Source organism: Drosophila biarmipes, chromosome 4 (genome assembly GCF_025231255.1).
Source record: "Drosophila biarmipes strain raj3 chromosome 4, RU_DBia_V1.1, whole genome shotgun sequence".
NCBI classification, from domain to species: Eukaryota; Metazoa; Arthropoda; class Insecta; order Diptera; family Drosophilidae; genus Drosophila; species Drosophila biarmipes.
In genome coordinates this window covers 929,722-942,086 of record NC_066614.1, presented here as the reverse complement: position 1 = coordinate 942,086, position 12,365 = coordinate 929,722, and the positions used below count along the sequence as shown (strand labels likewise).

General features: G+C 40.0%; 1 protein-coding gene and 1 long non-coding RNA gene across 5 annotated transcripts; one reads left to right on the top strand and one right to left on the bottom strand.

Annotated features, from left to right (window-relative positions):
* Positions 1 to 233: 233 nt before the first annotated feature.
* LOC122817855 (uncharacterized) lies at positions 234 to 3,867 on the bottom strand. 4 transcript variants are annotated; one of them, XR_007763859.1, is made up of 4 exons: positions 3,777 to 3,867; positions 2,260 to 2,388; positions 982 to 1,111; positions 234 to 915 (listed from the first exon to the last, which is right to left on the bottom strand). It is a non-coding gene; the product is annotated as an uncharacterized LOC122817855 (long non-coding RNA). The 4 variants fall into 4 exon arrangements; XR_006367414.2 differs by having other exon boundaries at positions 2,260 to 2,471; positions 3,417 to 3,855; XR_007763858.1 differs by having other exon boundaries at positions 3,417 to 3,855.
* Positions 3,868 to 3,980: 113 nt separating this feature from the next.
* Positions 3,981 to 11,937, top strand: LOC108036004 (homeobox protein onecut). The gene is made up of 5 exons (XM_017111898.3): positions 3,981 to 4,453; positions 4,924 to 6,680; positions 7,367 to 8,289; positions 9,143 to 9,321; positions 11,011 to 11,937. The coding sequence occupies exons 2-5, from the start codon at positions 4,954 to 4,956 to the stop codon at positions 11,416 to 11,418; spliced, it is 3,237 nt and encodes a 1,078-aa protein (XP_016967387.1). The 5' UTR covers positions 3,981 to 4,453; positions 4,924 to 4,953; the 3' UTR covers positions 11,419 to 11,937.
* The last annotated feature ends 428 nt before the right edge of the window (positions 11,938 to 12,365 follow it).

Below are 12,365 nucleotides of genomic sequence, written 5' to 3'. Positions count from 1 at the left end.
ATCGAAACCATATATTTATAATGTATTCGGTTTATGTTTTTGCAAATCTAAGATCTGTTGAAATTCGTCCTTTCTTAAGATGTGGGCTAAGTGCGGATGAACCCAACAAATTCTAGGTAGCTTCTTATTTTCCTCGTCCTTGAGAACAACAGTATCTTTTACATTTGTTTCTGTTATTTTTAGAAGTGAAATATTTATTATATTTGATGCTTACAATTTTGATTGCATTCAACTCAGTGTGGCCGTAAATTTAAACGCAGATATTACCACATCATTGGCTCTCAAGAAAAATGTTATTTATTTATTTATTTACATACTGCTTGCTTAAAGTTAAAAACCAAAGCAGCAGGAATACGCAGCCATAGCTACTAAGGCTTTAGGCTGGCTTAAAGTTACAGTTACAGTTTGATTTTAAATTCTTAATTACGAAGGGTATAATTTGTTCATTTGTTATTCGCTTTTTAATTGATTAAGTACACTTCAGTTGTCTTAAAGAACTATCTTAATTATAAGAGGTTTGATAATTTCTATTTTTTAAGAAAATCGAGAAGTTGAAGATCAAGAAATATGTATATCTAAAACAGTGCTTCTTGGGACACTTATACAAAGGCTCAGTATTAGCCTGAAAAAAACGAGTCTGCTGATGCACAAAAATACAAATTAAGTGAACGTTCAACGCAATTTTATTTATTTATGTAATAAGTAGTTAAGACTTTCTTCTAGTGTCGCAGATGCTTCGCCATCTTTATGTCATCTGTCTGCTGGCGATGGCTGGTAATGGCTCCTCCAGCCGCCCCTTATCGGGAGGCCTTATTTCTCCCTCCCTGAAGAAGACGGCGCGTCCTCCAGCTCCACATTAGCTGTCAAGAAGCTGGTGGTGTTCCCCCAATAGAGAGCACTACGGATATCGTGTTACTGGTGGTTCCGCCAAAAATGTTTTATTAATACAATGTAAATAAAAGCTTTTTAGCGAGAACTTACTTTATTTGCATGAACACCAACTTTCTTTTTTGATCTCTTAGGCTGATAGTCGAGGCACTCGACTATTGCGTTCATTCTTGTTTTATCTAAGGCGGTTTTCCTTGTTTTTAGGCCGATATTGACTTTTAATCTATGGAATATCATTATTTCATCATATAATTTCGAATAAAAAAACAAAAAATAAATGTACAAATTCTAAAGAATTATAGCTTTTGTTTTTTTTTAAATATATTAACTTCTAATTTTTCAAAATATTATTCATTAAATATTTGTTAGGATTTCGAACAAAATAAAAAAAAAACAAGAGAGTGTCTCGACTATTAGATACCCGTTACCCAACTTTTAAATAACGAATTTATAAAAGTTACATGCACGAGTTTTCGGTTCTTTCACTGCCTTCTCATGCTTTTCAACACTGCGTCAATGATCTTCTCTATCTCTTTTGGGCCCATGTGAATAGATTGTAGGTCAGAATAGAGAGAGGGCTAATGCATAGAGCGAGAATACACCTCCCGCACCCCTATTACTATGCCCTCTCATAGCGCTTTTCGCTTTGCGAGCAGCTCGGTCTAGACACACACCTTCACAAATGCCTTTTTCATTGCTTGGCTCTGACGTCATTGCGAGGCTGGTGGGGTTTGTGGGTGTTAGAGTAGGCGTGGCACCCTGCCGAATTTGCTTGCCAAGTCTAAGTCTTCTCGCTCTAATAGTTTCCGAGGTCTCAGCGTTCATGCGGACAGACGGACATGGGTAGATCGACTCGGCTTGTGATCCTGATCAAGAATATATATACATACTTAATGGGGTCGGAATGGGGTCTTCTTTCAGCCGGATCGGACAACTATATCTTATAGCTCCCATAGGAATAATTCGATAGAAAACCTTTTAAAAAGGGTTTATCTTTGGTATTTTTAACTCCTACGCTTGGAAATAATTTTTTTTAATAAGTTCTGAATTTTGAATTTAATTTTATCAAGATCGATTATATCATATAGCTGACATAGGAATAATAAAAAAATAGGTGGGAAAATAATATGAAAAAATTATATCCTCGGTAGTTTTTAACATATAACCTCCTACGCTTGGAAATAACTTTTTTTTAATTAGTTCTGAATACAGTTGTCATAAAAACGATCGAAAAATTTGGTGAAAGAGAATATGAAACAAATGATAATTTGGTTTTTTTAACATACAACCAAATGAGCTTTTTCGATTGTGGGACTAAAAAAACTAATTTTTAAGTTGAGATACAAAGAGAGTTCAGCGGAGTCCACTTACCAGACCTATTGGGATTTAAAGAGTGAGGAACTCCAGTTAAAATGGATGTAGTTAGAAAAACACTTTTTACGATTATTGGAGGAATTTAATTTTTTAGATCATAACCTCAAACTTGAATCCTTTTTTTCGCTGTCGCCAGAAAGTATACAGTACATTTTTGTTTAGACGTTAAAGGTAAGTTCTGAACGCAACCTTTGACTTATTTAACCGGCCTTTAGCGGTTAAATTGAACAAAAAATGATAAAAATTTAAACTCTATATATATTTTTTGTTTCTATCACAACATTAATATAAATTGTTAATAAACAACGATTGCCAAAGTTTTTCTTTGATATCATTGAAAGTGAGGAAGTTATTAATTTTGGCCAGAAAAGGTGGTCAAATTTCCCATAGTGGATAGAGCAGATGGTGTGGCGTCTATCTCTGATCCGGAAGGTCCCAGGCTCAAGTATGAACCAAAGCAGAGTACGTCTTTAATATTTAAAAAAAATTTAATTTTCTCCTAATTCTAATAACAAAGCTGCAATGTTAAATGAGACTTCAAACAAAGAAGAACGCTATAGTCGAGATATATAAGCAGCAAAGCGATATTTTAGGGTGCCACCTACCGGCTATTTCAGTAGACGTTATGTGGCCGACAGAGAGACTTAAGCATTAAGCATTAACCGTTTGTGGGCGTAAGAGTGGACGTTGCACATTTGCACATCTGCATCAGTTTGGCTGTTCTAGCTTTTATAGTTTTCAAGATCTCAGCGTTTATTCGGACAGACAGACAGACGGACATTGCGAGATCGCCTCGACTAGTGATCGTGATCAAGAATACATATACTTTATGGGGTCGGAAACGCTTCCTTCTACCTGTTACATACTTTCCGGCGAGTCTAGTATACCCTTATAGTAACAAGTATAAAAATTGTTAAGGAAATTAATATGAAACAAATTATAGTTTCAGTATGTTTTGATATATTATTTTATACCATTGGAAATATAATTTTTTTTGGTATTTTTAAGAATTTCTAAAAAAAACTAAACTCTGACCAAACTAGCATGTAGCGGAAAAAACGGTCACAGAAATAATGAAATAATTGAAAAAAAAAATGGTTTTTGTGTCATTGAAGCTAGCAAAAATCCAAAAAAATTTAATAGGCATTACTAACATTGATTATTTCGTAAAAGGTTTGCCGACCATCATAGCAGATTTGCAATTCCTCGGTTATACATAATAGTTGTTCGCCCACTCTCTGGTGCGCTTCACCACTACGTTTACTGCCGTCCACAGTGATAAATTTCGAGTATTTTCTGACTTGAAAATTCCAAATTTTTCGAAAGAATCACAAAGTTGCAGCATTGGAAGCGCAATAACTCTGTTAGAACAAAACATATTCATTTGTCATTTTAAAAAGGGAAAGCCAAAATGCTCGACGAAATGGGATCTACGGAACTGGAGTGTCCGATTCATTTTATAAACGGCATGAACAATAAAAACAATACTAGATTAAAAAAATACTCGTTGTTACTTATGGGTTTTTAGTTATTTTCCTATACAAAATATAACGTTTCAAAAGTAGTAAGCGGAGAATTGAGCAATTGTAACTTGGAATCCAGTTCACCTTCTTGCACTGCGCATGAGCTGGCCTTAGGGGTGGGGTTTATGGTGTACTATCTGCCTGTGGCAACCCTTAGCACGATGGTGGTGCATTGTGGCCGTTCATTTTAGTTCCGTTCTGTTTGGTTTGGTTCCGTTCAGTTCGAATTAAGTATAATTCGCGCGAGGCTGAGACTTAATGGAACACGGCAGTCACATAACAAACTTTCGGAAAAACCACCCACATGTGAAGTGTACATATGTGTATACACGAAGAAGCGAAGATAATTTTCTAGCCGAAGGATTCAGTTGTGCACATGAACAAGGCGTTGCGGCAGAGCCCATAGGTTTCTATCAGTTTCACCCAGTCAAAAGCTGCCCTCTTTTGGAAAAGACATCCTGTTTGGAATGAGCCCCAAATAATTCGGATTTGAGCTCGGCCTTTCGAAAGATCCTGTAAAGGAACAGAACGAAATTTTCCTTCAAAATCTTCCCGTCCGAGTGATTTGTGTAATAGTGCTTTGCATAAATGTGTTTCGATATGTCAAAAAAAAAAGTCAAACGACGCCTAGCTACTGAAATGTAGCTTTAAGGTCATTTGGAAGTTGGGTAAATATTTTCAAAAAAGGCTATATTAGTTTTATATTAAATAAGAAAACTTAAGCCAATTTGTTCACATGCAAAAAATGGAAATGTATTAGAAAAGTGCAAGCAACACCTACCCCTTGCCTCATGAGTATGTGTGAGTGCGGTAATACACTTACGTGTATCTATGTTTGTGTATTTACGGAGCAACCCTTAAGGTCGGCGACGATGGCAACGACAAAAATATTCTTTGCAGCTAATAACAAAAAACACGTTAAAAAGTAGCATATATAGGAGATGGAGCTTATGTTTAAATGTATTATATTATGGCTTGTAATTTTCAATTTCTGTTTCAATCTGTTTTATAATTTGTTAAATTTGGACATTTCTTACAGACATAGTTAAGTTGCTTTGGAAAAGCTGATAGAACATTATATAAAAACCGACTTCCTTTTAAACGCTTATTTGTGGTTAACTTAATTTATTATTTTTAGATAACGTAATCCAAGAGACATCTTGAGGGGATGGAGTCCATAAGTGAAATAATTGACCACCAGACTTTTAGCCAGGATCTGGTTGAAGATGCAACAGATTTCATCTCTGTGGGGCACAACTCGGAGCGTCAGTCTCATCCGCACCACGAACATCAGGAGGGAGAACCTGATTCCGGCGAGGACCTGGCGATTTCCCTGCAAACGATGACTTCCTGCCCAAGAACGGACGGATCTAGTGGAGGGAAGAAGCACCGGCCTGGATCTGGATCTGGATCCGGGTTGGTTTCGGGATCGGGATCTGATTCTGTTGTGATGGTTATCGACTCAATGGGCCACAGCAATAGACAGACAACATTTCAAATTGTGTCCCAGCAGATGCATCCGAGAATGCCATTGCCCTTCGGGTTGCTCCAGCAAAATAGTCAAAACACGCAGCAATGCCCGCAGCGCATAGTGAGTAGCAGCCCAGTGGACTTTGTAGCGTCCGACATTAGCTTGGATGGTCTGACAGTAGATTCGATGTCCCAATCGGTTCTCTCCCAAGAGATGGCGATAAAGCAGGAGCAGAAGCTACTTATTGCCCAATCGAAGAGCGTGGATCAAGGCCATAAGCGCATTCGAATGCACGTGGAAGTGGCGAATGTAAATGCAAGTCTTGGCGTGGACGTGGATGAAATGGATGATATTTCCTCCGACGACGTCGGCTGCGACGATGAGGGGATAACGCTGAACCAGCATCATCAGCAGCTCTTGGAACAGCAGCAGCAATACGGCCTAACTAGCCACCATCCGCATCACCAAGCTCATTCTCAGGCGCTTCACGGTCTACACCACAGATCAGCTCAGCTGGAAATGGGATTGGAGGCGGATCATGGCGAGGTTCTGTCGGTCATCGTCCACTCGCAGGACAGCGACAAAGAGGTGGACGGCGAAGGAGATGCCGATGGAGAGGGAGACGGGGATCCAGAGGACGACGATGATCGGGACTCTCGCAGTCGAGGGCAGATGCTTAGCCACAGCTCGTATCAGACGCTGACCTCGGTAAATGATCGACTATCACCGCCTGGGTTCAGTCAGACATCTTACGCCACCCTGACCCCTATCCAACCACTCCCGCCTATATCGACAATGTCCGAAAAGTTCGCGTACTCCGGCCACATCTCTGGAGGAGACAGCGGCGACGCGGATGTCAATGGTGGAGAAGGAGTTGGAGGAGTGGTCGACGGTGGAGAGGTTACCAACCATTCCACCGATGCTGCTGGGACGGGTTTAATCATTAGTGGTAATCCGGCGTCCTCCTCATTCCCTGCCCTTACCATGCCCATGGGAAGTGGGCACTTAAGTCTGGGCGTGTTGAGCGGTGTACAATCTCCATATTCCTCATATGAGAAGCTATCGTCAATGATTTCACCCCCACCCAATAGCTACTTGGTCTCGTGCGATCTGCATGCCTCGGCTTCGGCACGCGTCTCTAACTCATCTCAACTGCAGCTAAACCACAACGGGCAAAAAAAAGAATCAGCAATAGCTCACGAACACCCCCATGGTCATGCCGATGTCAATGGGGGGAAGTTTCCCTACACCGGCCACATATCTGGAGGAGATAGTGCAGATACCGATGTCAATGGCGAGAAGTTTTCATACTCTGATCACATCTCTGGAGGAGACAGCGGAGACGCAGATGTCAATGCAGAAAAATTCGTTTACTCTGATCACATCTCTGGAGCAGAAAGCGTTCCCGGTGTCAACGGAGGAACGTATGTATACCGCTAAAAGCTATTCCAAAGACTATAAAGAACGCTTCATTTATATTCTCCGACAGGCCTTTAAAGTATTTTTTAAAATTATAATCAATGTTAGCCGCTGGCCTTACCTATATATGATCGCTTGTTTGGTCACCGATTTTATATAGGCTAAATTTTTTTAAAATTATCAGACTTTAAAAAGATTGAATACTTCAGCGAATTATGCTCTTGTCGAGGGTATAATGACTTAAGTCAGAAGCTTGCAAGAGTGAGGGGGACGTTTCCGACCACATAAAGAATATATTTTTGATCAGCATCATTAGACGAGTCGATCTATCCATGTCCTTCTGTCCGTCCGTCTGTGCGTCCGTTTCTACGCAAACTAGTCTCTCAGTTTTAAAGCTATCGGGCTTAAACTTTCCCAAGTCATTTTTCTTTTGCGGGTAATATATAAGTCGGAACCAGCCGGATAGGACAACTTTATAGCTCCCATAGGAATAATCGGAACCAATTAAAGAAATTATTTCTTAGCTCCAATGGGAATAATCGGAATTTAAAAAAATTATTTTTTTTTAACATATAACCTCTTACGCTTGGCGTTAGACGTTATTTTTAGGAATTCGTATTTCAGCGTAAATCTTCGAACCTTTATATAAATTTTAAGTTATAATCTTTAAAACAATATTGTATATTTAAAGGAATTGGCTCCAAATGCACCCTGAGCAGGAGGTGCGGCTTCATATGCCGGCTGACCTGGAGGCTCGGTTCCACATTCCGCTAGAACGAAGATCTCGGCTTAACATGCCGCCTGAGCGGGGACACATGAATCGCCACCTCCCTACGGCCACTCCTATTTGCCCTGCGGACTGGAAGTCAGATGATTGGAAGCACGGCAACGGAAGCGTTGTTAGTCTGTCTGCCGATCTGCCAGTTGTAGTGTCTCTCACTCCAACCCCTCCCCCCGTAACAGACGATTCAGGGGCCGGACTCAAACTGAATGAGCGACTGTCCCCAGGGCAAAGAACACCTTTTTTCCTGGACAAAGATCAAGAAAGCAACACCGTGACGACAGAACAGTGTAGCCCGAACATCCACGGTACCCCGCACTCAGTGTGTGCCATCCGCAACCAGCCCCAATCAGCTCTCCTAAACGGCTTTCAAGGTTCCAGCCAGCAGGCCAAGATTTCTGTCCCTGCCTCGCCAAAATCGTCCGTAACCTGTGCGGGCGGAGGATCGAGCCGCAATGGACACACCAGCGACATGGAGGAGATCAACACGAAAGATCTGGCTCAGCGCATCTCGGCAGAACTGAAACGGTACAGCATTCCACAGGCGATCTTTGCACAGCGTGTTCTCTGTCGCTCGCAAGGTACTTTGTCCGATCTACTGCGCAACCCGAAGCCGTGGTCGAAGCTCAAGTCCGGCAGGGAGACATTTCGAAGGATGTACAAATGGCTCCAGGAGCCCGAGTTTCAGCGTATGTCTGCTCTACGGATGGCCGCTGCACAAATTCCTCAGCGAACTTTGGGGCCTGGGCTGGCACTTGGACCAACAACGGGCTCCACATCCGTCATACCGACCGATTTGGATTCTCATGCCGGGCCAGCAATGACACCAAATGGTGAGTAGGATGGTGAGCTATGGCTAAAAACATAGTCTCAACTATTGAATCCAGATTCAGTTTTTATACCCTTTACTCGTATAGTAAAAGGGTATAGCAGGTAGAAGAAAGCGTTTCCGACCCCATAAAAGTATATATTTTCTTGATCAGGATCACTAGCCGAGTCGATCTAGCTATGTCCGTCTGTCCGTCCGTCCGTATGAACGCTGAGATCTCGGAAACTATAAGAGATAGACTTGGCTTGCAGATTTCTGGGCTTCCTACGGAGCGAAAGTTTGTTGTTTGTCAGCGGGGTGCCACGCCCACTCTAACGCCCACAATGCGCGAAAATCTGTAGCGCCTACAGTTTATATGATAGAAATAAAATTTTAACTGAAATTTATTTGTCTCGTCAATACCGATCGACTCACCAAAAAAAATCACTGTAACGCCCATAAATGGCCAAAACGCTTCAATCTGTCTGCCGCCTACATAACATCTACTGAAAAAGCCGGTAGGTGGCGCCCTAAATATTCTGCTTATGTATGTTCATTATCCTTTTGCTCCCTTAAGCCGAGAAACGGGTATCTTATAGTCAGGACACCCGACTATAGCGTTTTTCCTTGTTAAATTTGAATTCAAACAAAATTCCGATGCCAGTGCCAGTGAAAGGATATACTAGATTCGTCGGAAAGTGTGTAAACGGAAGAAGGAAGCGTTTTTGTACGCTTAACCTAAAATAAATATTAAAGTCAAAACTGAAGATATATATTAATTTTTTCAGTTCTTTTTAATAACCAATTAAATTACTTCTTTTATTTTATTCAACAATGTTCTGGAACGGCGTCCATTTACCAACCTGACAAAACATCAGCTCCGCCCAATGAATCGGCCTCTTCGTCTGCATCTACACCTGTCACAAACGTGTCCGTTGCGAACGTCGTTAGTTGTCGTCGAAAGGAAGAGCCTCAGATCGAGCAAATGCCTCAGCCAAAAAAACCACGACTGGTCTTTACCGATCTTCAACGACGAACACTACAAGCTATTTTCAAAGTAGGTATCAATTATCAAGCTCTCAAAATAAGGAAAAGATCCAGTAAAACCCTATACAAAATTCTAATGGAATTTGGCGTTTGGAGAAATTCGTTTGATTAATATAGTGGTTACCACCAAAGTAGATTTACCTTCTTAATTTATAAAATAAAGATCCGATTTTACTTAATTTGCCACGTCCATAGATATTGGGAAATGTAATAATGTCGCTGTGGACAGCTAGAAGAGTGTGCGAAAGTATATACACGAAAAAATAAAAATCTCCATAAACTAGGATCGCATACCAAGTCGTTAACAAATTAATTTGCGGGAAAGAGGTCGTTGGGGATCATTTCCATCGAATTACACATTATTTGCTTTTGCCTTACAACACATTGTAGTAAATAGTCACGTTTTAAAGCTATTACTTAAGAAATATTGCCACATCTACTAGTTTAGAACATCTGACTCTGCCTGAACTTTCAACATTTTCTCTTCTGCGTATCTTTACGCTTTTAAAAAAGTAGATCAATTTTATCATTGACGTTTAAAATCATAACTTCTAATATTCAATAAAACCACCTCTTATCTTTAACCAATAAATGTTCTGATATCAACTTTTTTGACGAAAGTTCAAATAAACAAATATAATTCGGAACGCTGCACATCAATAAACCTGTGTTCAGCTCTAAGATTTTAACGAAGGGTTCCGAAATTTTGTTTTACATATCTTTACGATCTAGCCATGTCCGTCTGTCCGTCCGTTGAAACTTTCCCAAAAGTCTTCTTTCTATTGCTGGTAGTATATAAATCATAACCAGCCGGATCGGACAACTATATCTTATAGCTCCCATAGGGACTTACGGGGGGTATAACGATTTCAGTCAGAAGTTTGCAACGCAGTGAAGGAGACGTTTCCGACCCCATAAAGTATATATATTCTTGATCAGCGTCACAAGACGAGTCGGTCTAGCCATGTCCGTCTGTCCGTCCGTTTCTACGCAAACTAGTCTCTCGTTTTAAAGCTGAAACTTTCCCAAAAGTCTTCTTTCTATTGCAGGTAGTCGGAGCCAGCCGGATCGGATAGCTATATCTTATAGCTCCCATAGGAATTAACGGGGAAACAAATTTTAAAAAAATATATCTTCGGTATTTTTTAACATATAACCTTTTAGCATGGAAATAACATTTCTTAATTGGTTCCGAATTTCGAAATAAAATTTATCAAAATCGGACGACTATATCAGCTTTCAAAGGAAAAAACCGAAAATGGGTGGGAAAATAATATGATACAAATTATAGCTTCTGTGAATTTTGACATTTATTCTATAATATTGGGAATATAATTCTTTATGTTTTTAAGAATTTCGAATTAAAATTAAGTTATCAAAGAAACGGTCAGAGAAATAGAAAAAATAATAAAATAATTTTTTTTTTAAATCACTGAAGCCAGCAACAATCCTTAAGAATTTCACATGGTGTTACTAACGTTGATTATTTCTTATTGCTGCAAGGGTATACCAACTTCGGCTTGGTGAAGTCAACTTCCTTTTTGGTTTTTATTTTCTATGTAGAAAGGCGAAAATATTATAGATCCGGAATTTTCATTTAACAATGGCTTTTTTTTCCTTGTCTGTGCTTAGTGGCTTTGGATAATATAATCTTTTAATTTATCAAAGCTGTTTAAAAAATATATTGTTAAATTTTTAGGAGACCAAAAGACCTTCGAAGGAGATGCAAGTGACGATCGCGCGGCAGCTGGGACTAGAGCCTACAACAGTAGGCAATTTCTTTATGAACGCACGTCGGAGATCGATGGATAAGTGGCGGGACGACGACTCCAAAACCAGCATGCATTTATCGCATAGCCGCCAACAACAACGGGACGAGCAGGAAGAGGACGAGAGCCACAGTCAAAGTCAGATTCAAATTCAGAGCCATAATCCGGCTAGCTTAACACAGGAAAACTACTCCAGTCTACATACAACGGCCATGTCGCCTCTTGGAGACTTTGACGAAGAAGCTGATATGGACTTGGAGCTTGAAAGTCATGACTTCGATTTGGTGGACCCAGATGACCATGGAGATACCAATGATCCAAACTGCGACATGTTGTGACGGCATATCCGAAGCAGACGCCAAACGTGCAACAAGCCCAAAGCATTGAGTCCAAAGTCATTTACAAGGTGTGCCAGCACTCGTCACATCACCCGCACCAGCACCCGCACCCGCACTTTGTCTCAAACGCACACGGTTCCTTCAAAGAGAGCAAGGGAAGTCGATAATAGTCACACTTTGAGAAGCAACGACGCGGATAATATTGGTAGCAATAGCGAGGGTGGCTGTGATGCCGACAGGGTTGAGGGCCTGTCGGCCCATTTGGCCAAAAGCAGGCGGCTATCAGATGAGAAGATTACGATGAAGCCAAGTTTTCGCCCAGATGTACACGGGCACGAGACCAATTTCTTTATAGATGATATGGGCGTCTCCAATTGCTTGGATGACCTAAAGGTAATGATAGTCTGCTGAGCACAAAAAAAAGTAAAACATTTCCGCATTCTTTAAAATGTTCACTGCTCACGGATAGTTAAATCAAAAATAGTAAATTTATGGAATTTAAGTTTAGATTCATTACAATTGTAACTGGTTTTTCGATTGAAGATATACTTCCTTCTGCCTGTTACATACTTTTCGACGAATCTATTATACCCTGCTACTATACGAGTAACGGATATGATTTTTAAAAATTATTTTGATGTTACTATTATTTTTGTTTGAAGAAACTTTTTGAATCAAAAAATGTAGGTTCTCAAGACGAGGAGAAAAATCATTTAAACGGCATTTTAATTACCCGAAGGTTAAAAGCAGTATGTTCAAATTATGAGTTTATTTAACTTTTGTTTCGCTAAATAATTATTCTGAGCAGTGTATATTGTTTGCTATTATAGTTATTCAAGTATACTTTGAAAAGGTAGTTATAGTTTGTTCAACCGATTTTATCATGTAAATCGCCAGAAAAAACTATAAAGACTATCCTTGTAAAATTAAATATCCTGGTGCATCTA